General features: G+C 34.6%; 1 protein-coding gene across 1 annotated transcript in view; it reads left to right on the plus strand.

Moving 5' to 3' along the window:
• Positions 1 to 26,225, plus strand: part of LOC124080732 (TBC1 domain family member 5) — a gene marked incomplete at its 3' end in the record, with an annotated part of 424,799 nt that overhangs the window by 333,574 nt on the left and 65,000 nt on the right. The window contains 1 exon segment of the mRNA XM_046426732.2: positions 10,855 to 10,997. Coding sequence (XP_046282688.2) covers positions 10,855 to 10,997 — 143 coding nt within the window.

Raw genomic sequence — 26,225 nt, forward strand, 5'->3', positions numbered from 1 at the left:
AGTCGCACACACCTGTAATCCCAGTGGCTCAGGAGGCTGAGGCAGGAGGATTACAAGTTTGAGGTATTTTTTATTTCAATTTCTACTCATTTATTTCGGTATAAAATATAATTGACTTTTGTATGTTGACCTTTCATCTTCTATCTTTTCTAAAGTCAGTGATTAATTTTAAGTAGTTTTTTAGATTGTTTGGGATTTTTGTAGACAGTTATTTCATCTCTTTACCTTTCTTTCTTTCTTTCTTTCTTTCTTTTCTTTCTTTCTTATGTCAGTGATTATTATACATAATTGGTTGTAGATAATCTCCTATTATTTTGTTAGGGATTTTTGTGCTTAATTTCATGGTGAATTTTGGTCTGCAGTTTTCTCATAGCTTCTTTGTTAGGTTTTGAGATCTTGATAATTCTGGCTTCATTATATGATTTTCTGCATCTCATATTTTCAGAAAGAATATGGAAAATAAGGTTATCACTCATTTCTAAAATGTTTGATAGTCAACTTTCTATTTCTTCACATATTTTGTTATTTTTTTATTATTGAATGCTGCACATTTGATGTTATAACTATTGTATTTCTTAATTCTCTAGTCTTCCTTTAAAGGAATATTGATTTAACTTTGGACAGTCTGTTTATTAAATTACTTTGGGATCATTGAAACTTTTTTGTTGTTTTTTAAGGATAAAGTAAAGCATATTTATTGGGGGTTAATTAGGATTTCTATCTAGGTAAACACAATTCAAGTAGTCTTGAAAATATCTTTTCTCTTGATCTTTTTAGTATTTTTTTTCAGACTTTTTAAGGATATAGTTTTAATGTAGCTTCTATCCAAGGGCCGATTTAGCCTTACTATTAAGTACTAAGGCATGATGCTTCGGAGGTTTCTTTTGAAATCTCCATGCATACCATCCTCTCCTGAATCTGATTGGTCAAAACATAATGTTTCTCAGCATTGTATAATTTTGCAATTTTTTCCCATTCATAGTAGTAATAATTCTTTTTCTGATAGTTTTTCTTAGCTTGGCCTCCTAGAGGCTTACCCTTCATGTGCACAGCAGTGTTCAGCTAGCACTTAGGAGATACCCTACGCAGAGTTCTGAAATGGTTCTCTGTAGAGTTTACTCTTTAAAGGTAATATGTCCTTCAGACTTCCCTTGGCTTCTGATCTCTGTCTTCTCATCTCAGCAAGGCCAATGCCTTCCTTGTATTCTGGCTTCTCTTTCCTGCTCTGTAGTCTCAAAAGTGCTTACAGGTAGAAAGCCACTTATCATAGGTTACTCAGTTGAGTTTTTGCTCTTTCCTCCTCGTGTCAGTGAAAACAGTTCTGTGCTGCTTATCTTCTAATGTCTGAATGTTTCACATTTTGTGTTCAGTTTTTTTATAGTGTTAACATATACAGTATCAGTTATTTCATCATGGCCCAGACAAGTCAGATTTGTTTTGTTGTTATTTTAAAATAAAATTAAACCAACTGTATTCTATTGTGAAAAATCATCCCTTAAGCAAAGAAAATTGAAAAAAGTTGAAGATTAAAAAAAATCTTTGCACAGGCCTATCAGAAAAAGCCAGCAGAAATGAAGACATGTGTACTGATGTTCATATAAACAAAGTGAATTTAAAGCAAATAGTATTGAATGAGAGAAATGAGAAAATTTTATGGTCAAAAAAGTTTACAATTCACAGTAAAGATCTTTCTTTAATCATTAATCATTGCATACACATGCTCTCAATAACAGCAGAGCTTATTGTTTAATAGCTAAAGGAAATATAAGGAGAATTACACAGAAATGAAATACTAGTAAGTGACTTATACATCTTCTAATTCATGGTAAACCAGGGAGACTCGCTATAAAATAGAGTACTTAATTTATTCACATTACTAAGTTAGACATAGCTGATATATATTAACTCTTTGCACAATAAGCAGAATAGAATTAATGTCCACAAAATATTAATTTTTAAAATAGCTACAAAAGAAAAACAAGCTTCAGTAATTTTTTGTAGTATTACAGTATTTAGTAAATCATGAAACTGTCTCTTTTTTTTTTTGCACCAAATGTAGTATTACAGTATTTAGTAAATCATGAAACTCTCTCTCTTTTTTTTTTTTTTTGCACCAAAATGAATTCCACAAGTATCAATGATATACACAAAACCAGTTATCTTATTTTTAGATGGGGAATTCATAAACCATAAAGAAAATACAGTAAATTTAACATTACATTAAAATTTCTTTCTGCAAAAAGAGACCTCCCTGTAGCTGAAAAGAGCCTGAAGGCACTAGGAGTCACTGAAACTTCCTTGGTCCATGGTAGCTTTCAGGCCCAAGATTGTATCTTTTTACATCCTCTTGAAAGTAGTGGTTCTGAAACTTGAGCTTATATCAGAATCACTTAGAGGGCTTGTTGAAATGCTGCTTGTTGGGCCCTGCCCAGAATTTCTTTCTTAGTAGATACAGGATAAGTGGATAAGTGAGGTTCAAGAATATGCATTTTGAACAGATTTCCAGATTTATGCTGATGTCTAGAGACGATATTTTGAAAAACACTGTTTTATATGTTCCTAACCCTACTTTTTTGAGTTCATGAGATTATTCAATATTATTTTTGCAAAAAAAAAAATCCTACATCAAACTAAAGTGTTGAAGTGACGTGAAATAAGCAGTTTTGTATCTTCCCAGGATCTTACAAGAACAAAGACTTGTACAAGATAATTGCGTAATAAAGAAGGAAATAATCTAAATGTTTCCAAAATTAAAGAACTGCTAAATAATGACCTGAATACTCGCAGAATACTGTGTAACCATTAAAAACAAAGTATTTCTATATATGCTGATTTGGAATAATATCAATTTTAACAATCATATTGTTAAATATAAAAATGCTTGTCAAGATATACGCCCATTTATGTTTTGCATATATGCATTAAAATGGCTCCATTATGAAAGCATGTTGACTGCTCTTGGGAAAGTTGGTTTGTTGTCAGGGAAGGGATAAGAAGGAAAATTGCTTCATATTGTATGTCCTGTTATACTTTAAAATTCATTTTTGACATTTGCCAATAAGCAAGTACTCTAAACTAGAAGTAACCTCACCTAGTTTTCATTTTAATTCACAGGGAATGAAATAGTTAAGGAAGTGAGAAAGATGGTAGCTAGGAAGCTACCTCAGAGAGCAATGCTTAAGAGCTTGGGTCCTAGATTTAAAGCACTTTGACTCCATGACTTAGCCACAGTAACTGGTAGCTAATATGGAAAGAAAATGTGTTGATGAAAATAAATTTAAAGTCTTTTATGCTTTTGTTGCTTCATATTTGCACTGACTTATACGCAGATTAATTTATGAACATGTATATTATGATGCCTTTAGTAAACTAAACTAAACTGAATTTTCCTGTTCTCTCCGTTAGTCTAATATCCAATACTAGACCTCATAAATCTTTCTAAAATCAGCTGACCAAAAGTAGCAATTAATTTTTCTTTGTAAGTTTAAGGTCCTTTATAGTTTCCTTAATGAGTTTCCCTGAAAGGAAGCACTCTAAATCTTGTAGGGTCCTGTAGCTGTAATTACTACTGTATTGTAGCTGTGGCACTTATGAAATAGCGAAGTGTGATTTGTCAAAATAATTCCTTCAGAAAACTCCATTTCTTCACTCAGAAATAATCGTTACCATGGACGACCTAGCAGTAGTAAATACTGTAAATTCTGAATCCTGTGACCCTCCACATTAATGTGAAGCATGCTTTTCCTTATACATATCTGAATTAGATACTTTTGGGAATTAAAGAAAATTAAAGACAAGTATAAAAGAGTCAGGAAAACAGTTTTTTACAATGTCTTTTACAATGTTCAGGAGTTACAGTATCATACTGTAACAAGTAGTCAGCTTTTAAATGAGAGTGACTCAGGCTATGCCATGTTCCTCTGTCAATCCTATAAACCTATCCCTGCCATCCTTGTTTGACCCAGTAACTATGAAATAGGGTGGGGAGGTAGGTGATCAAAAAATCATCTCTGTATCTCTGAAATGAGCAGGAATTTTTTCTTCAGATGCATATCTTCCACAGACCACTTGCAGTAATTCTGCTTTTAAAGAATTGAAGCTCATTTGATCAAATAAAGTAGTACTTTTAGAAATCAAAAATCTTATAAATGCATGATATTTGGCACTGTCATCAGAAATTGTGATTGTTTTAAAACACTGAGTTGTAATATTCCATGCATAAGAAAGAATTTTCCTTGTTTAGCGTATATTTGTCCTTTAAAAAAATAATAGACACACACACATAGTTGATTATAAAATTGTTTGGACACTAAACTTCACCTATCAGCTAGGGATAAAGTGGAGTCTGCAACTCCTCTTTAACACTTTTGTTTCCATTTAACTCCCACTTTGAGGGAGAAGTAATTTGTGATGTTTGTGTTGGACTTCTAAATTTGTAAAGAAACCGATGTTCCTTAAATAATGAATGCAGTGGAGTTGACTGCCCTTCATCTCTACTGGTGCCTTCCAGGTTTCCTGGTTTTTCTCTCTCTCCCCCTTCCTCCCTCCATCCTTCCCTCTGTCTTTCTCTCCATCTCTCTCCCCTTTCCCTTCCCCCCATCTCCTCTCTCTTCCCCCTTCTCCCCCCTCCCTCCCTCTATCCCACCTTCTGTCCCCCTCCTCTTTTCCCTCTACCACCCTCCTCTTTTCCCCTGCCTCAGTCCCTCCTCGCCACCCCATTCCCTCTCTCTTTACCCCTTGTAAGTCACTTGGGCCCCATGCAGGTATGTTCAGCTCTTTTTATTTTTTTCAGTGCTGGGAATTATATCCAGGACCTTGCACATACTAGGCAAGTACTCTACCACTGAGCTGTATCCCCAGCCCACATTCAGTTCTTGATTATCTGCATTAATGGATGGGAACTAGGGCATATATAATCCCAAATGGTGGATAATCCAAAAACCATTAATACTTGGCTTTGAAATGTATTCAGTAATGTTTTAAATTGTTTTTACCTTCCTAATTATATTTAGCTAATGCTGCCATTAGTTTGCATTCCCTGAACATACCCGGGTTCTTTGGAGGACTTAGTGGGGTGGGGGCACAGAAAAATGAAAAGTGTCTGTAGGAAGGCAGATTGATAGGATTATTATTGAATTAAAATTTACTTTGGATAATTTCCATGTTACTGATTGAGAGTTGTCATTGTAACATCTAGTCTTGGCTTAACACAGTATTTGCCTATGCTCAGGAAATATTTGTTAAATGAAAATTCTCATTGTTTTTCATACCATTCTTACTAATGGTCATATCAGAGGTAGCATAAGACAGGAGAGGAAGTCAGTGAAGAATGTTCACTTCACCCTACCACAAGCCACTTTAGCTCCAGCTCAGTAAAGATGAGCATTGCCAAGTCATGGTCATTTTCCAATATAGTGCTGATTTGCAGGCTGTTTAGATAACTGAGCCATACTGATCAGCCCCTCACAGATGAGGACTTAACCCAAGAACCCTTTAGAAATGAAGATATGCTGTTCTTTCAAAATGCAAGGACTTGTATTTCTTTTACTAGAATATGTTTCCATGATAATGCAAATATCTAAATTAATATGTAGAGTATATTTTCTCAAAATTCCCTGTAATAAACTCTCCATCATAGTAAATCTGTGTTTAAAATCATTGACTGGTAAATGTTAACATTTAAAATATATCATCATTTTTGTAACCTTGTTTTGAATTTCTTCATTTTTTATCTTATGCTAGGATTGGAGTTACAAAAAAATCTGAATGGCCCATCATTTCTTTTGGGAGGCCTCCGTTACTCCATAGCTATATCTGTTATCGTTCATTAGCTTTATTTGAATTTACTAGTAAATTAGTCTTTGAAATGTCGTACTTATAATAGCAGACATAGATCTAAAAAGAGGTTGGTGCATGTATAAAAACATTCAAGGGTTATATATACAGCCTTAAAATATCATGGTCATCTTTATCCAACATCTTCATGAGCTTTTTGTATCTCTAGAAAAACAAGATACACAAGGCTGTACTTTCTATTCAGACTATTTTTGCAAAGGGCGTATTACATTTGTTCTGACAAAACAGCTTCAAACACTTGCCAAGGAGAATAAATTACAGTAGGGATGGGTGATAATTATTAGGAACTTATTTTTGGAATAAGAAACCTTCCTTAATAAAGGGCTATGTATTGCCCTCTGAAAGGAACTGAGAATTTTCCTCAAAGTCAAAAATATACTTTTAGAAGTACAAGTACATATGCTTTGGGGGTTAAATTAGGTTTAACATGTCTTTCCTTAATGCCAAATCCAAGCTGGGTTCAACTCATAAATTACCAGGAACATTAAGAAAGTATATCTGAATTCTTTAAACACAAATCACTTGACATTTCTGATCTTCCTATTTTGTTTTAAGCAGAGTTTGATGGGCTTAAAGGATTCAAATCTTTCCAAGTCATGCAAATCCCAAATATTTTTAGAAGGACCTACTTGAAATAGTTGATAAAAACTTTATTAAGCAAGTCAAGCATCTTCTAGGAATGTACTGTGTAGTAGTACCCTTCCAGGAATAAGATGTGCAAAATTAGAACTAAGTTACTTACTTGTCCTTCCATCTTTTTGTAAAGTTGCTCTCTAAAGTTCGAATTAAAATTGAGAATGCCTTTGTGACCTTAATTATAATAAATGCAATATTAAATTCTAATTTTGACTATTCTCACAGAGTTAGTTCAAAGGAATACTCGGGATTAATTAGTTTGAAAACAGGAAAGACAAAGAAACCCAACATAAGAAGAGCCTAAATTTAGTCCAGGTGTTAGGTGTTCAACCTCACAAAAACATTTTTGACTTGCTTTTGTTTTTTCCCGATAATAACAGAATTTGGATTCTGTGTTTATTCCATACCAGGCATTGATTATTTAAAATTCATTAGCTCTGAAAAGAAGTGAACAGAAAGCAAAACCTAAAATTAATTTAATTGAGCAAAAATATAACACTGCTCTGTTGTGTTTCAACATGCTTACCAAGTGCTATCATTTCATGATCACAGGTTACTTGACATGCCCTTGTGAAGTTTGTTGAATTAAGTCAAATATAGCTTTCCTACATTACTTGTTCTTGTAAGATAGATATATCAATATGACACTAAAGGGTCATTAAAAGAAAAGGTAAATGAAGGTCAAGGATTTAAATTTCTTTCTCCTTATATAACCCACTACAGCCATGTTGGACCAAGGCTATTAAAACATAAATGGATCGTTTTTATAAACTGATGGTTAAAAATGGACTTCTCATGGTGTTTCTATGGGTCATTCACCACACAATAACACTATCAGTAGTTACTGATTTCTGAGAATAGCAGCTTAGTTACACAGAAATTTAAAATAGAGAATAACAGTATAGGTGCAAACAGAAACTGCCCTGTCTTTGAGTGGCTTATTAGTAACTGTAATACTTCAGATAATCTTTTTTTGTTTGTACAGATTTTAATTACTAAGTAGGTCTGGTAAAATAGGAATTATTGTGTTATCACAAGTGATAAAATATATGAATATTGCAGTCTGCAGGTGTAACATACATAAAGCAAGATTAATAGTATCAAGCAATTAAACTGTAGCTATCTTTAAGGGAAAAAGAAAGGTTTAATGCTACCCTTAAGTGTAACTTCAGCTCTCACTAAATATTTTTAACTGCAATAAAAGCATGTTAATTGTAGGAGTGACTTTTTTATAAGACCTCATTTCTTAGAGTAAGTGTTCCTTTCTAAGAATACAAAAGCTTCCTGAAATAATTTCTATTTGTAACTCATTCCATAATAGGCTGAATTTTCCTTGGCTTTTAAGCTCAATGAAGTAAAGCCCAAAAATAGCACAGGAAATTTTTTGTGCTGTGAATATATATATGAACTAAATCCAGTTGAGATTTAAATGATTAAATTATTGATGTCATTGTTGGTCCCACAGCATTCTATTAGTCATATGGTGGTTCTTAAATATTTTGAGAATTTGACCTTAGTTTGGGCATAAGAGCATATAAAATAGAGGAAAGAGTATTTTACTTTAAAATATCTTAGTATATACAAATTACAAATACTAATATAAAATAACATAGTAGGTATCTAATAATAAATTATTTTTAATGTGTTTCTGGTTTTCCCCCCACTTCCTGAATTATTTTTGTGCCACCATTAGGAAGATCAATGCCTATGCTTCCAATTTAGCTACACCTTTGCTTCTCAGTAATGTGACAGGTGGCTTTACAGTGTATTTAACAAGACCTTGGTAAACAACAGATAGAGCACTTAGTGAAGTATATAGAGCTCTTTACAAAGAACTTTGTAGATCTGCCCCCTTTCTCTTACTACTGCTATCTCCCCTCCCTCCATCCATCCCTCCTTCTCTCTCTCTTTCTTCCTCTCTCCTCCCTTCTCTTCCTCCCACTCCCCCTCCCCTCCCCCTTCTTCCTCCCCCCCTTTCCTCCCTCCCTCCCCCCCCTCTCACATGCAGATTTAGTTCTTGCCCCAGAATTATTTAGTCATGTGGCAACTTAAAACTTTGAAGCAATGTGAAGCAATTACAAAGCAGCATATAACAGATTACACAAAATTACTAGAGACCTGCATTTTGTGTAGTTTTGAAAATATTAAACATATAAACTGTTGGACACAGGTAAAAATCAGAAGTGTATTCAGTGTAAATTACCAGCCTTTGCAGTTGCCCTCCTGACAGTACTGCAGTGGAATTTGCTGCATGCGTGTATCTGTGGGCTCATTTTTGAAGCTAAGCTAATACAACTCTAACCAGCAGGAAGATTGCAAGAGAAGTTTGAGCAATAACTTTTATTTGGTTATAAAAATCTTAGGTATAAAAATTATTTTTAAAAAATAAGCTACTTTGTTTATTTTGCTCTTGAAGCACTGTCTGTGATGAAACCAAAAATGTTATTGCCTATAGGAAAATTACAGGCATTTGAGCTGTAAGGAAGGCTGGGAAGGATAGCAACACTCATCTGTAGTTGTGTACCAACCTTCGTTTGTTTTATTTTTGTTGGAATTTTCTTTCATTTGTATCAATTGAATAATTTTGAGTAGCTTCATTCTAAATATTTTAGTCGTTTAAGAATGCACTTATGTATGTGTCAGTTAAAAATCCTTTTCAGGAGTACTCAAAATGGTTTAATCCACATACTATTTTGCTTTGCCCATATCTATTTCCCCTGATATTCTTTGCTCTGGTTAATTCTTTGTAATTCAGAAGAACAACCCATTTAACTTAGAAATATTTTTCTTCTTTTTGGCATACTAAATATTAGCATTTGTAATTTAAAAGAATTAGAAGTGTGGGAGAAGTAATTTTTTCTTAAGGCACATAAACACAAGCATATTTGACAAAATATATAAATTTTAAGTTAATCACTCATCATTTTAGCATGGAATATAATTTTAAAGATAAATGAAAATGGCAGAAGATGTAAGCATTAAAAAAAAAAATGAATGTCACCTGGGCATTTTTTCCCCCTGAAAAATGCAGTAATTGATGTAGTTTAAAAAATTCAGTCTAATTATTCTGATTAATTTGGTGATAATAATTAATAGAACTTAAGTAGTTGATGACATAATTTTCAATAATTAAGCTGGGATATATAGGGGTGGTTATATACTTTTTTCCCACAACTTTAATTCCTCCTTAAATATAATACTCCCAGAGGAAAGTATTTAAATATTTTCTTTTTCCTCACTGTAACTTCACAGATGGTTATATTTGGTTTCAAATTTTACAAAGAAGTAATATTTCCTAGCTAAATTACGAGCAGTTTTTTTAATTCTCCATTACTTGATAGCACTAGCAACTTAGAACAATTAAGTCTTTGCTATGTGCCAGAATCACAAAATACTCACTGAAGTATTTAAGCAAAAGGCTTGTTAAGAAAAGTGTAGCAATATTATATAAAATTTGAAGTAAATGGATAAAAGTATACCAAATTGAATTATTCCTATTTGTGTTGTAAGCATTAGATATAAATTGATTAATTAGCATTTGCTGGAAGTATAAAATGTCACTATTTATGTAATACAATTACACACAAAGTTACTATTACTATTCATGTCTATTCTGTGATACTCATTTACCTGGCCATAGAAATCAACTTGAATAATTAAGCTGGGATATTTAGGGGTGGTTATATACTTCCCTAGAAAGAAAATATATCTATTCTAAAGCTAAAATTTAAGTATAATTATATTTTCATTTAAAATAACTATATACACTTTACCAAAAAATATGTACAAGAGTACTAATTTTCCCCTACATATAATGTTAAATGAATATTTTAAATAAGAATACCATGTGAGAATGCAGTTTTATAGGTTTGGCTATAGTAATTTGTTAGCATATAAATGCTTGCAAAAGGTTAAGTTAACAAAGAATTGTAAAGATTATGAAACTTGGGGAAATTGTATTTTTAGTTCAGATCTTTACATATGAGGCAACTACTAGACCACTACATATTCATTTTTTCTTTTTTCCTTTTGAGGATTTGTGGTGTTTATTAAATATGAAAAATTTCTACACTTTTTAAACATGTTTGTATTGTACACTTAGAGAAATAAAGGTTTAATCATCTTAGCCTAGTATAGAATTTTAAAATTAGTTTAAATGCCTAAAACTTAGATTTTATTGTATTTTATATATGTTCACTCAAAACTTAAATTTTGCTGTAATGTGTCTTTGACATATAATGTTTGCTCACTGTATTCAGTTAATAAATCAAATTTCTTCACAATTACATGAGAAAATGATAACTTGTTCATAATTCCACTCAAAAGTACCATTTTCTAAATTTTTGTTTCGTTTCTCTACAGACGGTGGGTGCGGCTACTGTTTGGCAGAGAGTTCCCTCTGCAGGACCTCCTGGTGGTCTGGGATGCCTTGTTTGCAGATGGCCTCAGCCTGAGTTTAGTGGACTATATCTTCATAGCCATGTTACTCTACATTCGAGATGCTTGTAAGTATTAGGACTTTGCCTGTATTCGACTAGGGGGCCCTGATTTTCAAAAGTGGTTTTTTGCCTTTAAAATATATTTTAAATTTTATTATTCGATTTACATATACCTAAATTTTTATAGTAGATGATATAACAATGATTCTATGGAAAATTGTAAGCATCTCTTTTATCAGTAGCCATTATAGGTTTGGAGATGTGGAGGATGATTTTTATCATGAAAGAATTGAAATATTTTTTAGAACCATTTTTCTCAAGATACTCCTGCTTTAATCTTCTTGTTACACATATTTGTGAAATTCATATATAAAAGCCAGTATTTCACATATGTGTAGAGCTCCACCTTCTGACATGTAGTAGTATTCAACAATGTTTATCTGAAAGTTGGAGCTGTTTTTATAGTATCATCGCCTTACCAATTGAAAAGAAAAAAAAAAAAAAGAGTATTTGACTTCTTCCCAGTTAAATTTTATCAAAATTCATTCCCCAGTGTAGTGTCTAATGGTAGAGGCATTCCCATCACCTCAGATCTACCTAAGGCAACTTACCATAGCCAGAACGCCAGTGCCTACCCCCTTTCAATACTCTGATAATCCTTGTCATGAAGAAAATATCAGAGCATGTTTTAAATTTCAAAGTAATCCAAATTATTTTTCTTTTCAAAAATAATCACAGTTCATAAACAAGATTTATAAGCCAAGATTAGTAAAGATTGCACAAAGTACTGTTGCTGAATTAGGAAGTAAAAAACTATTATTAAGATTAAGCAGCACTTTGTCAAAAGAACATATACCATTTGGAGTTGTTATTTATCATGACTGTTAACTTGCTACATAGCTTTCTTTATTTCTTAATAGAATACCAGTTGTACCAGATGCTCTTGTTATGCCTCTGGTAACACTAATATTCTTTAAAATTTTTAGATTATACTTTTTTAATTCCCTCAAAATTACTTAAATTAAATAAGTGACAGGAGCACCACATTTTATCCAAAAATTGAGCTTTTTCCTGTGCCTTAAAGGTCAAACAGTTTGGGTTTTGACAGACAAAGTGAGAATTCCTTCTTTTGGAGCTGGAGCTAATCATATAAGAACATGGAAATCACCATAGAAGACATCTGGAAAGTAGCTGAGGCTGTTTGGATAGATATGGTGGATACTTGATTTTTGGATATTGCATATTTATCTCCCTTTGAAAGTTGTATGTTTTTAAAATTGTAAGTAATAAAAAACAGTTTGAGAAAACTGTTAGAACAGCAAAAAAAAAAAAAAAAAAAAACACTTGGATCATATTTTCACAGAACTTTCCACATCAAACAACTTGTGAAATGTATTCTGATTTTCTGTAATCTTAGACACTTAAGAGTTGGTCTCTTCATGACTCTGACACATTACACACACACACACACACACACCTATATATTTGTAAATTGAATATAATCATCTCCTGAACTAAAATCTGTTTTTTTAATTTCATAAAACATGGCAAATTGGGGGCAGCTGAAGCCCTTATACATTTTGTAATCTTCTGATTGTTTTATAAGACATGGGCACATGTGGAAAAGTGCAGAAAAGAAGTTGCTTTTTCATATGAATATTTAGTCAAGCTTATTTTAATTTTGTGGCTAAATCCATAAAATAGATGTTGTCTTTTAAAGATAGAGTCAATTTTTTTTAGTTATTTATGGCTACTATTGTCTTGAAGAAGTTTTTCAAACTATTAGGGAATAATGACATAAACAATTTCAAATAGACACATCTGATACTGCAATTGAGAGGGAATGTAGTATGAAAATTTATGAAGAGACACTGTGCCTCCTCTGGGCCAGCTGTGAGTGAGTAGAGAAAATGGTATATATACTGGCAAATCCAGTAAGGTGATCTGTGTTCAGGCTGAAGGAAGAACATTCATAAGGGACCGGAAGTGAGAAGCCACTTTTTGAGTGTGGTGTTTGTGTTTGTGTTTCTACAAGCTATTTGGGATTATTTGAGTAAAAGGAGTTAGTAAGTGAGATTATGAGACTGAAGATGTAAATAGGAGGAATCATGATAAAAGTCTTCAGCCTAAAATGAGTTATCAAAAGGTTCAAAGTAGAAGTATGATCACTTTTAGATCACTCTTGCAACAACATGGAAAATGAACTTGAAAAAGACAGATTAGAATAAGGTCAGATAGTAGAGGATAGTAAAGGTAGCAGAATACAACAGTTACTAATAGGGCATTATGTAAAAATGTGGATGTGTAACCGATGTGATTCTGCAATCTGTATTTGGGGTAAAATCGGGAGTTCATAACCAACTTGAATCTATTGTATGAAATATGATATGTCAATAGCTTTATAATGTTTTGAACAACCAATAAAAAAATAAATTAAAAAAAAAAGAATAAGGTCAGATAAAAAGTTATAAGAGTAGTTTAGGGAAAAAGAGTGAATGCAGAAATGTTAGGAGATAGGTAAGGGAGAATGGGAAATCTAGAACAATCCCCTGCTTTAGAGGCTTCAGTGGCTGGGTCATTGGGGAGAAAATACAAGGATCCACAGGTTTTAGGAATATAAATGATTGAGTTTTGGCCATGCTGAGTTTGAGATGCCTATGAGAAACCATCACCTGAAGATTTGGAAAATAATGTTCAATGTCATTATCAAGGCTACTGGTTGAGGTTTGCAAATAATTACAGCTATTTGTCAGTCAAGACTATAATAGTAGATGCTATCAATCTCCTAAGAAGAGAGTGACCATATATCCTAGTTTGGGGTAATCTTGGTTTGCATCTGCTACCCCAGAGTAATAATTATTAAAAGTATCCTCCTTTACTCCCAAAGGCATCCCATTAGGATCATAAAACTTATATGCCATCCTACGTAAATTGGGTACATAGAGAAAGAGAATGTGGACAAAGGTGGAATTTTGCCTTTAGCATCAGTATTTAAGGAGAACTGGAAGAGAAAGAGCAACAAGTACCTGTACTGTAGCAAAGTAAGGCAGGGAAAAGTCCACCCAGATTTGGCACTCTGAAGTGGCACTGGGTACATTTTCCAGAGTGGAATGAATGAAGTGGTAGAACAGAAGGTTCTGGACAACTGAGAAGTACATCATCTATTCTTCAGCTTTTTGTTGTTGTTTTAGATATGCATTATTTTTATTGTTTTTTTTAAATAAATGACAGTAGAATGCATTACAATTCTTATTACACATATACAGCACAATTTTTCATATCTATGGTTGTCTATAAAGTATGTTGACACCAATTCGTGTCTTCATACATCTACTTTGGATAATGATGTCCATCACATTCCACCATCCTTGGTAAGCCCCTGCCCCCTCCCTTTCCCTCCCAACCCTCTTCCCTATCTAGAGTTCATCTAAAATGATGACCAAGAAAGTAAGAATTTAGAGATGGTTTATACAGGGTGATCTTTAAAGAAGAGAAGAATTAGACATCAAAGATGCAGTAAGAAGGCAATTCAGGAGCCAAGGAAGTTGTCCTTGGACTGAAAGAGTGCACTAGAGTTGGGGGTGCTGGTGGAGAGGTTGACTTCTCAACATAGAGTGTCTCCTTCAAGAGTCAGTGTTTCCCTCTTTTTTAAAAAAAAAAAAAATGTTTTATTTGAAAATTTTTTGTGATACTGTGGATCAAACCCAGGTCCTGGTACATGCTAGACAAGTGCTCTACCACTGAGCTACATCCCCATCCCTTTGTATTTTGAGACAGGATCTGGCTATATTGCCCAGATTGGCCTCTAATTTATCATCCTCCTCATCCTCAGTAGGTGGGACCACCACACCTGGTTTTCCTCTCCTGTGGCATGGATGAGATCTATGAAAACAGAAATTACCTCTTTTGTTTTTAACTTTCTATTTGTTTATTTTTTCTTCTTCACACCTGCCCCACCCTCCTCTATTCCCCAGTGAGAGACAGGATTTTGTCCATTTTGGTTTTCCTACTGTGCACTAACATCTATAACAGAGCCCAGTACATAGTTAACCTTCAGACAAATTTTTTTTAAATAAAATAATTGAAACAAGGGCCCACAGGCAATAAAAGAGAATTGGAAGACTGACTATAGAACAGGAATGAAAAACTGGTGCAGATACATGAAGGAAGTACTAGGCTGGATTCAGAAACAGACCAGTTTATATGTGGAGAAGACCAAAAATGGGGGAATCCCATGCCATCTGCTGGGAATGAGGTAGAGTAGGGCTAGGGCTTTGAGGGGACTGATTAGAAGGCATGGTAAATATGGCTGACAAGTAGCTGGTGAAGATCCTTCAGTGATGAGCAAAGGGCAGTGGCACTAGACCTCAAGGTTGTAGTTTTTCCAGCTGTGCTGAGGAGTTGGAGTGAGGTAAAAAAAAATAAATTGTAATGTAGGTTTCAAGTTGGGTTTACTTTCAAATGAATTAGGCAGAACTGAGGAAAAGAAGGATAGAGGGTGTTGAGTACATTTTAAGACAGTACTTTAGGATGTATAAGAAGGGAAGCACAGTCAGGAGACCACTGGGAAGAAATGAAAGTGTCAAGGAGTTGGAAACAGGGTAGAAGAGACGTGAAAGCATAAATATTGTGGTCACACAAAAGGACAGGGAATGGTTCTAGATGTGGTCAATATGGTTGAAGTTAGTGAAGGGTGAAGTAAGTCACTCAAGATCAAGGAATTTGGAGGAAGGTAAAATTTTTGTGCTACATATAAACTGGTCTATTTCTGAAACTGTGGTTCTCCGTGAACACTTCATCAAGAATCAAGATTTGAAAAGAAGATACAGAAAAAATTTTTAAAGAATCAGATACCAAAACCTCAAACAAATGCTGAAAGCATGACCAAGAAAACAACTCTTATTCAGTCATTTATTCGAAGAACCAACAGTTTAACCAGTACTTATTTAGTTCTTGCTATTTGCCAGCTATTGTAGTACATGGATGAAGTGATACATGGATGTGTGATGGATGTATAGAAGTATGGCATGAACTTCAGTGGAAGAAGGATTTTTATGGGAAGATAGGAAGCAAAGTTTGGAAGCAGCAATGGAGCAAGGTGATCCCCCACCTCACCTATAGAGGTTGCAGGGAAACCAGTGAGTACAGAAGAGCCAGGCTTACATGGAAAGACTTTGTTCCTCTGAGGGAGGATCATGAGGGAGGGGAGCAGAAGGAGAAAAAGGGGATACAAAATAGGATTGGGTAAAGTGTAGGAGAGGGCAGTGCTAATTAGATGAATTTACATTTTAGGCCATGGTCAAGAACCAAGGGAAAAGAAGAAAAGTTTTTAGCCTCATCATTAAAACAAACAAAAAACATCAGTTTCAAGGTTTTGTTTCATGTCAGTATATTCTGACTCATGATGCCCAGCTATGACATCCAGAGTGGTATTCAGTTATACTCAGTATTTTCAGGATCATTCATTCAAATATTCTTCACTGAATATTATGTGGCTAAGGGCACTGTGTGTTCTTTTGGAGCTCTTCATAACCCAGCGAATGTTTCACTTGAGGAAAGTGGAAGAGCCTACTTCAGTGATGGCATTCCTTGCTTCAGCCCCATACCTCCTAGGGATTCAATGGGTGGGCTTCAAAAATCTGTCATCATTCTGATGTTGTACAAAATGATGTACATTTCTCTGGTTCAAGGGGCTATAGTTTCATCAGTTTTTCAAGTGAATATATATCACCAATAAAATGAAATACAGTTAAGCTAAAGTTCTAATTTTACATGCACAAATAATTAGACCTTTTATGGGTTGAATTGTATCCCCCAAATGATACATTGGAGTCCTAACTCGTAACTCTTAGTACTTCAGAATATAATCTAATTCCCAGCAGATTATTGGAGATGTAATTAGTCAAGATGAAGTCCTACTGGAGGTAGAGCAGGCCTCTTAATCTAATATAACTGGTGTCCTTATAAGAAGGAGGAAGTTTGGATACAGGCATGCAAAGGAGGAACATGTGAAAACAGGGAGAAGAACAACTCATGAAGACAGAGGCAGAGATTGGAATGATATATCCGCAAGCCAAGGAATGGCAAGGATGTTCAGTTGTTACAGAAGCCAGGAGAAAGGTATGGCATGGATTATCCCTCAGCTCCCTGTGAAAGAACCAACCCTGCTATAACAGAAGCCAGAAGAGGCAGGGAAGGGTTTTCCCCTATAAGTTTCTGAGGGTGGATAGTCCTGTCAGTTTCTTGATTCCAGACTTTTATCCTCCAGAATGATGAGAAATAATGTGTTTTTTTAAAAACACCCTGTTTTCAGTCAGTACTTAGCTGAATTCTGTGGATTAAAGTTATATACAAAAATAAAAATCAAGAATAAAGATATGTCAGTAATCATGACATAATCCTGAGCTGTTATCCTGTAAAAGTTTATGAATGTCTACACTCTCATCACAGGATTTTTCAACCAGTTGGTCCAGACCGTAAGTCATTCCTGTGATTCTTTCCTTCCCTCTCCTCTCTTCATCTACCCAAATCAGCCCTAAGGTAAAGAACATTTTTCCAAAACCTTTCCCCATGGTTCTAGCCCTCATTGATCTCTCACTTTTGTGGTCCTGCAAGGTTTCAGTTAATGTAGCACTCAATTTCACTCTATTCCACATGGTTTCTTAGTTATTGTGGTTGTTGGTCCTATCTTCTAAGCAGATTGCAAGCTTCCTTAGTACCAGAAGCACTTATTGTCATTCTTCCATGTCCCTCAGAGCATCTGAAGCTCTTTCTCTGCCCAGCTAATCTTGAAGTAGCATCAGGCCAAAGGCACTGTGGAGACTGGGGAGTGGATTTGTGAGAGGACAGGTGCCCATTCTAATTTATGGAATAACAACTCAAATAAATAATGATTTTTTTAAATGTTCTTTTGACATGACATTTTGAAAACAATTGTTTAACTTTTAAATTAACTACCGACAATTTTTTATTTCAGTTGAAATCATTTTTTAAAATATTTTTTAGTTGTTGATAGACCTTTATTTTATTTATTCATATGCGGTGCTGAGAATCAAAACCAGTACCTCATACATGCTAGGCAAGCACACTTCCGCTGAGCTACAACTCCAGCCCAATTTAAATTTTTAATTGATGTTTGACTAGTATCAAAATAAAACATTTTCTAATTTGTAATATAATACACCTTTGTCTTATAAACTGTATTAATAGCTAAAATGCTATAATCCATTTAACTGTCAATTTTCTTAATCACAAAGCACCTCTCAAATGTTTATTGTCTTTTTAAATTTTCTCTCTAAACATTTTGTGGCTGGAAAAGTTTCCTTCTTGGCATTTCTATCCACTTCTTACTTTGTTTCACTTTGTCAATTAAATTTTATTTTTTCTATTTAATTAGTACATAATAATTGTACATATCTACAGGGTACAATGTGATTTCATATCAAGTACTTGTGTTTCCCCTTCCTTTTCATGTCTGTGTTGGGTGCCTTCAGGCTTCTCTCCCTGTCCTGATTTTTCAGCCAGCATAAACATGTTACTACATGTTACTGTGCTGTAGCTCCCTCTGTTTCTCTGTTTTCTGTAGGGGTCTTTAGTTGTTTCCTGCCCTGGCATGTTGTGGCACTTGTGTCCTCTTCCTGATTTATGTGTTGTTCCTTTTGATTTCATTTTGGATATCTGTAACCTCTTCAGCCACTAGCCTATAGGCCAGTGTTTCTGTCTGCCCTACCCCAGAATTTCTATTATCTATTTTATAATTAAGAGCATGTTTGACATTATACTGATGTCAGAATATAGTTTATTTAAACTGCAAGTTGAATTTGTCATTTCTAGAAAAGCCAACCTCAGTAACTAAAAATAAAGACTCTCTTAAACCACATGGTAATGTGTCACCAAGTTTTACCAAAGCCCAAATTGGTGGTCTTATTTTTAAAGGAGGGTTTAAGCACTTACTGACTGCCAGCTCTCTTTTCTCTAATGTAAAATATTGTCTGTTGGTTTTATGACCACATCAGATAAGGATATTGATATACCCTTTAAGTTACAAATGCCATTTACATTACTTTGTATTTTAGTTTAATAATCTTTTAAAATTTCCTTTACAAAGGATAATACTCTACTACTAGTTCATTGTCTTGGTTTTCTGTTTCCGGTTTTTTTTTTTTGTTTTTTTTTTTAAATAGCTTTTATGTTGAAAGAGAAGTTTTAGGTTCATGACAAAATGGAGCAGAAAGAATAGCTCCCATGTATTCTCTCCCATCACATACCACAGCCTCTTCCACTGTAAACATCCTATACCAGAATGACACATTTGTTAAAGTCCTTGAACCTGCATATCATTATCATCATTATCATTATCATCCCGGAACCTGCAAGTCTGTAGTTTACATTAGCATTCACTCTTGTGTTTGTGTCAATCATTGATGTAACAAAATACCACACACTACTTGTGAAATAAATTGTAGTTTATTTTGGCACATAGTTCTGGAGGTTCAAGTGGAAGATCAGGCAGCCCCATGGGTTTAGTCCTATAGTGATGTCAGCCCAATATGACTGGACATCATGGCAGGAGCACATAAGAGCAAATATCACATCATGAGCCAGGAATAAAAGAAAAGATGGGCTAGGTCCCACAAGCCTTTTTGAGAACACACACTCCAACACACACAAACTGACCTAAAGATCTACCACCAAGACCCTACCTCCTCAAGGTCAACAGTTCCTCTACTGCATTCATACCAGGTACCAAGCCTTTATATATGGAACTTTGGGTGACACTCAAATTACATTGAGAACATAGCAGTATTATATCTCTGTGGATCTGGACAAATGTCTAATGAAATGTATTCACCATTATAGTACGCAGAATAATTTCACTGCCCTAAAATTTCTGTGTGTGCTACCGATTAGTCTCTCTCCTTTTTACTAACTCCATAGATTTCCCTTTTCCAGAATGTCATATAGTTAAGATAATAGTGTGTATCCTTTTCAGAATGCCTTTTTCATTTAGTAATGTGCATTTAAGTTTCCTTCATGTCTTCTTCTCATGGCTTGATAGCTTATTTATTTTTAGTGTTGAATAATACTCTGTTTGGATATACCACAGTGTCTTCATTCATTATCTACTGCAGGACGTCTTGGAGTTCCCTACATAGAAGTAAGATCTTCACTTACTTTCTCTCTTCACATCCCTGTTTCTCCTCACCACCCCTGCTATTGCAGCCACTCAGTATCTTGTCTCCATTTGCCTCCCCACGTTGTTGGCTGACACTCCCACCAACCGCAGAGTCTTCCAATTTAGGAGCTGGCATAGCTTGAGGATGTGCCACTATTATCAGCCCAGTATTCTGTTGTAGTTAGTGCTGTGCTTCTCTTCTGCTGGAATATGAAAAAAAGAAAAGCGGAAACTGTGTCTTAATTCTTTTCATGTCATTAGAACTCAGTATTTGGAACAAAACAGGTGATCAGTGCATACTTATTGAATGAGTGAGTACACAAATCTAACAATAGGAGGATATTGTCAATAATTTTTAAATTCCTTCAGAACTTGAACCATTTCTATTGACAATTGAAATTTCTAAGTAAGGCATTAGAACCCAGTGGGCACAGTGACATAAAATATAACCATTTATGTCTGTATTCAGATTTAACTAATACCTGAGATGTGGTTTTCTTTTCTTGGATGAAGAATTAAGAAAGGCAAATCTATGAATCAGGTTTACTATCCCTTTTCTAAATCTTAAAAGTCACCAAAGTTTTTCAGGTTTCATTTCCGTGACATTTTACAAATATGGAAATAATAGAACTTGGGGCTTTGATTCTGACTATATCCCTATAATTATTACCTTAGTGTTAATAATTTGTGTTTAAAGATTTTGCTTTTACACTATATCATCTCATTTTATTTTCTCAATGGGTAAGGAGATAGAGAAGATAGAGAAAACTGAAGCCTGTTCATAGCTGCTCCCAGTGACACTCTTGGAGCTACATGCAGTCATTCTGATTTTCCTAGTACAGTGTTTATTATGGTTTAGATGTTAGATGTCCCCCAAAAGCTTATGTGTAAGACAATGCAAGAATTTTCAGAGGTAAAATGATTAGGTTATAAGAGATTTAATCTAATCTGTGGATTGATCCACTGACATGGATTAAATGGTTGGTAACTATAGGTAGATAGGGTATGGCTGGAGCAGGTAGGGCACTGGAGGTGTGCCTTAGAGGTATATATATTTTCCCTGGTGAGCGTAGTGTATGCACACAAGCTCTCTACAAGCTGTCTCCCTCCCTCTAGGCCCAACCTCTGCTTCATTGTTGTTGTGTCCTAACTGCTTTCCTCTACAATGCCTCTACTCCTTTGTGTAATGTCTCGCCTTAGGTCTAGAGCCAGAGAGTCAGCTGACCATGGATTGAACCTCTGAAACCTTGCACCAAATTAACTTTTTCTTCTACTATGCTCTTTCCAGGTCTTTTGGTCACAGTGACCAAAAAACCAAAAAAACAAAAACAAACAAACAAAAAACCTAACTAATACAGCATTCATTTTCCTGTGCTCAGTTCCTAGTCATTGGAAATTCTGCACTTGATCCTTCCTTGCTTCAGCCTTAAGTATAATATACAGCATCAGCAACACTGTACATTTAAAGATGTAATTTCTTGAGTAGTTTTCTTATTGTTTGATCTCTGATTAAACTATATTTCTGTATAAAGTATATTAAGCTTGAGCAGTGAAAATAAAAAATTTTAAAGTCTTTTTTGAACCAGGAGAATGTGCCACTCTGAATATGAATTGTCCTCTTTCCTGAAAATGAATTTTAAAATCCCATATTATTCTGTACTAAATCTACCAGAAAAATAAAGAATTACCCAATACTTATCTAAGTGTTTACTAAGCGTGGGTCTTGGGTTTCAGTGTTTTAATGATTGGTGATGCTACAAGAGGCAGGTGTCACAAAGGCAACCAAGAGAGAAAACCCAGAAGGATAAAAATCCTACAAGGGTCTTAAATGCTAGAATAAAATCAGTTTTTGTGGAAGAAAAGACTGTTTCATACTTAGCTCCAAGACTGAGCTGAATGAAAGTTTTTGCTTTTAATAATGATTTATTTTCAGTTTTCCTTCACCTTGTTTTCTAGTCCATTTGAAATCCCATTTTTTATATTGTCATTTTATACTAGGAAAGTCAAAATAGTAAAGATCTTTAAATAGTTGAAGACATTTCTGGTGTTAATTCTGGTGCTTATTATTTTTTCCCGTGTGTAATAGCTCTCAAACTTTTTTTTTTAAATAAACAGAATTGAACCCAGAGGTGCTTTACCACTAAACTATGTTCTCAGTTCTTTTTATTTTGAAACAGGGTTTCATTGCTGAGGCTGACCTCAAATTTGTGATTCTCGTACCTCGGCCTCCCACTGCGCCACCATGCCCAGCTTCACAAATATCTTTCCAGATCCTACAATACTCTTTAAATGTGTTTGCATGCCAGATACCTTACAAAGTACTTATACATTGGCACTATTTTCAGTGAAGTATGATGAATTATGAGAAAGCCTAAAGGTTTCTTTTTTCATGAGCTAATTATTTTTAATCTGATTATCCTGTATGACGATTTATACCTAAATGTAAGAATCTATGCTTATTTCTAAATATTGGTTACACCTGAGGACCTCTTCTGTTTATTTGAACTTCTCTGTGGCTCAGAACATAGTTGGTATTTAGAAGCCATCTGCATTGTGTGTGTCTTCACTTATGTGTGCAGATCTTCTTGTGACTCTCCTAGGAATGCAGCAAAGTATAAGATAGAGCAATGAAGGGCAAAGCTTTCGGTTACACAGACTTATATTTAATTCCTGTTCCTACCCTTTCAGAGCTCTATGGCCTTGGCCATGTTGTTTATCCACTCTGTACTCCCATGTCCTCATGTGTGATAGAGGGTTGATGATAATGGTTTTCTTCGAGGAGGTTGGTAGGACTTGTGAGATGTTTGTTACATAAATGGCAAGTCACCAGACATACTATATAGTTGCTTAGTAAGTGATAGCTAAATTAAAGGAAGTATGTATTTAGTGTCATGGTTTGTAGTAGTTGTTCTCAGTTTGTTTTGTTACTTTGAGAAAATATATCTCCATATAAAATTAAATAATTTGGAAAATATATTTGTAAATGTTATAAGTATAGTTAGCTGTGAGTTATAGATAAGTTATGGATTCATGTTGCTTTAAACTTTCTCAAAACAATCACATTCCCTGTTTAGTTTTACTGATTGCACTATTTTTTCTGTTTTCACTGGGGAAAACTATATAAACCAACTCTCTCCAACTACATCACAGTAGTTGTGGGGCATTTAAAGTGGAGAAAGAGAAGTCAGCTCTGCTTCCATGTGGAGTAGCACTATTCATCAAAGAAAAATTCGGTGAGTAGGGAAATCTCGGTTTGGCATCTTGGTCACCCTTAGAGAAACCCTGCAGATAGAGAAAGCATTTCTGTCTTGTTGACCAAAAATGAATGGCAGAGAGACAGACTTTCAGTAAACAAAAGCGTTTATTCAGGAATAGCAAGGGATTGCAATTTGGAATATGCCTGGTATGGTAGACTGAAAGTACAGACAAGGGGGTAGGACAAAGGGAAGCTTTTAAAGGCAAAAGGAGAAGTCATTATAAGCCATTTTGAAATGAGGCTCATTAGTTACAAGGGACTTGTCCCAGGTAGTGACACTTGTTCTTTGGTGGTACTGACTGTTGCTTGTTCTTTGGTGGTATTGACTGTTGCTTGAAGAGGATCTTAATAGAAGTGACTTAACTGGAAAGTTCTGGTTAGGAAAGTCCTTTATGGCATTCCTGTTGCAGCATGCCCTCAAGAAGGCCCTTCTTTCATGGTCTCCCAGCTTCATTATTAGTTTGACAAGAGTGATTCCATGTTAGTACTGACAGCTTTCATAGTCCCTGTTTTATAAATGGGGGGAAATCAAGTTTGAGTGAAGATGAGCAGCTTGCCTAACACATTTAATAACTAGTAACTGGGGCCAACATTCTAATAGATCTTCTGATTCCAAATACAGTATATTTTCCCAGGTGCCTTCACCTTTGTTTTTACCTTCCCTGCATCAACTCTTCAGAGTATGCTTCAGTACTTTGGTTTTAAAGCATAAACTTCTTATTTTAAATGTAGGAAGACATTAAAACTCAGGATTTTTTAAACTTTTCACTTTTTTTTCCCCTGCCATATAACTACCCTTCTCTGATAGAATAAACATTGGATAAGGAATATTATTACAGACTAGTTTTTCATGTTCAACAAAAATGTACTATAAAGAGAAAAACTGAATTCTTATTCTGTCAGATCTGTGCTTTTTTTATTTGTAAACCAACATATAATCCTTTTACCTACTCTAAATTGGGCTTAGTTATTCAAAAAAGGATTTGATAGTTAGCATATGTAATTGCAAGTTAGAGATGTTCTTTGTTATTCAACTTTTTGTTGCTGTGTTGCAAATACCATAAACAACTTAACTTAATGGATGAAAAGTTTATTTTGATTCACAGTTTTAGAGGTTTCAATCAAGGGTCAGTCAGCTCTGGCCTGAGGCGAAATAGAATATGAAGGCAGAAGGATGCAGCAGGGGAAAGCTGTTCAGCCTCTGGAAGCTGGGAAGCAGAGAGAGGACAGGAAGTGGCCTGGGACATGATCAGCCTTTCTAGGTCACACCCCTCAGTGTCCAACATTCTCCAAATAATACCACCTCCCATTCGTACATGCAGCCATCCATGGATGAATCCACTGAGAGGTCAGAGTCCTCGTGATCCAAGTACTTCCCCAAATTCCTACCTCTGTACATTGCTGTTTTGGCACCAAGCCATCAAGTACATGAGCCTTTGGGGAACATCCCAGATCCAAACCATAATACTATTACTGTTAAAATACAGATTTTCAGTAGTAAATTGAAGATAGTATTAATCTGAAGGCAGGGGACTCACTATTTGCTGTTATTCCTTAGTGCCAATGCCTAGCGTAGTCTTTGAATATCTAGCATTTAATTGATGTTTTGAAAGTGTCCATTGCATGCAGTTATTGGATGGATGGAAAGATGGAATGAAGGGAGGGAGAGAAGGAGGACAAATATTAGTTCCTTCATTTGTTCTGCCAATAAAATATTAACACATTATTTTGCTTCCCTTATGTAATTTGAAACCTCTAATAAATTCAGAAGTTCTTAAACTTGCAGTGAAATAGGATCATTATTCTGGTCCCTCCCAATTAAATGTTGTCTATATCAGGCTATTCTCGACATTGGTTTATATTGACGGTCTAGGTTATTTAAAACTACTAAAAAAGAGTAATAATATAGACTTCACTGTTTACATTTGCATCTGTTTTGACATGATTTTCAAAGCAATGTCCTTTCAAAACAGAGTTTTGTATTATATAGAGTATAAACCCTGAAGTTAGACCTCTGTATTTCAGATCCTTCTCCAACAAGGAATCACTGTGTCCTTTAAGTGATTTAACTTTTACAAGTATCAGTTTTTTCATATGTCAAACAAGGATTAATAACTGTACCTTTATATAAAGTTGTCATCAAAATTAAATGCAAAGGAGTAAAGTTCTTAGTTTGGGTCCTGTTTGCAGAAGCCTTGAGTAATTCATTGTCATCTTAATAGAAGTATTAGTAACAGCTGCTAATATTATATTTCTGCCCTTCTATAATTTTATTTTGAGAGCAAAGACTTCTTTTTGTTTATTTCCACATCCTGTCTTAGCATAGGGCTTGTCACGAAGTTGGTACTCAACAAATAATTATTGAATTGCATGAAGTAGATAATTTTTAAAAATCAGGAAGTTGTTTTCCAGAATACTAAATTTAAGCTCACAGAAAGTAGCCAAACAGATTTTGAACAGGGTGCTTTAAGTCAGTCCCATTGCTTATACCATTTTAGGCAACTTAATGAAAGATTCCAATGGGGCCCTAGGATTCAGACTCACATCTTTTGAGCACTGAGCTTTTAGAACCCTTTTTACAGAATTCTCTTTTCTCTCATGCAAAATAATTAGAATTCTTTGTTGGCCAGCTACTAATATATATTGTCATTTTAGCATTTGAGAAAATAACTTATTGAGTTGTAAGATGTGTTGATTTATCTAAGTTTATTTACTTGTTCTCAAAGAGAACTGTACAAGAAAACATACTATTCTGTCCTCATTCTGTCTTTATTTAATTTTTGAGAAAAAAAGGACAAGTAACTGTAAATATGGAAAAGTGAACAAATAAGAAGAGTCTAAACAGATATAGATAGGGTAGATA

The sequence above is a fragment of the Marmota monax genome, unplaced genomic scaffold, assembly GCF_021218885.2.
Source record: "Marmota monax isolate L192 unplaced genomic scaffold, Marmota_monax_Labrador192_F-V1.1 WCK01_AAM20220418_F8-fsc00452, whole genome shotgun sequence".
In the NCBI taxonomy this organism is placed as follows: domain Eukaryota; kingdom Metazoa; phylum Chordata; class Mammalia; order Rodentia; family Sciuridae; genus Marmota; species Marmota monax.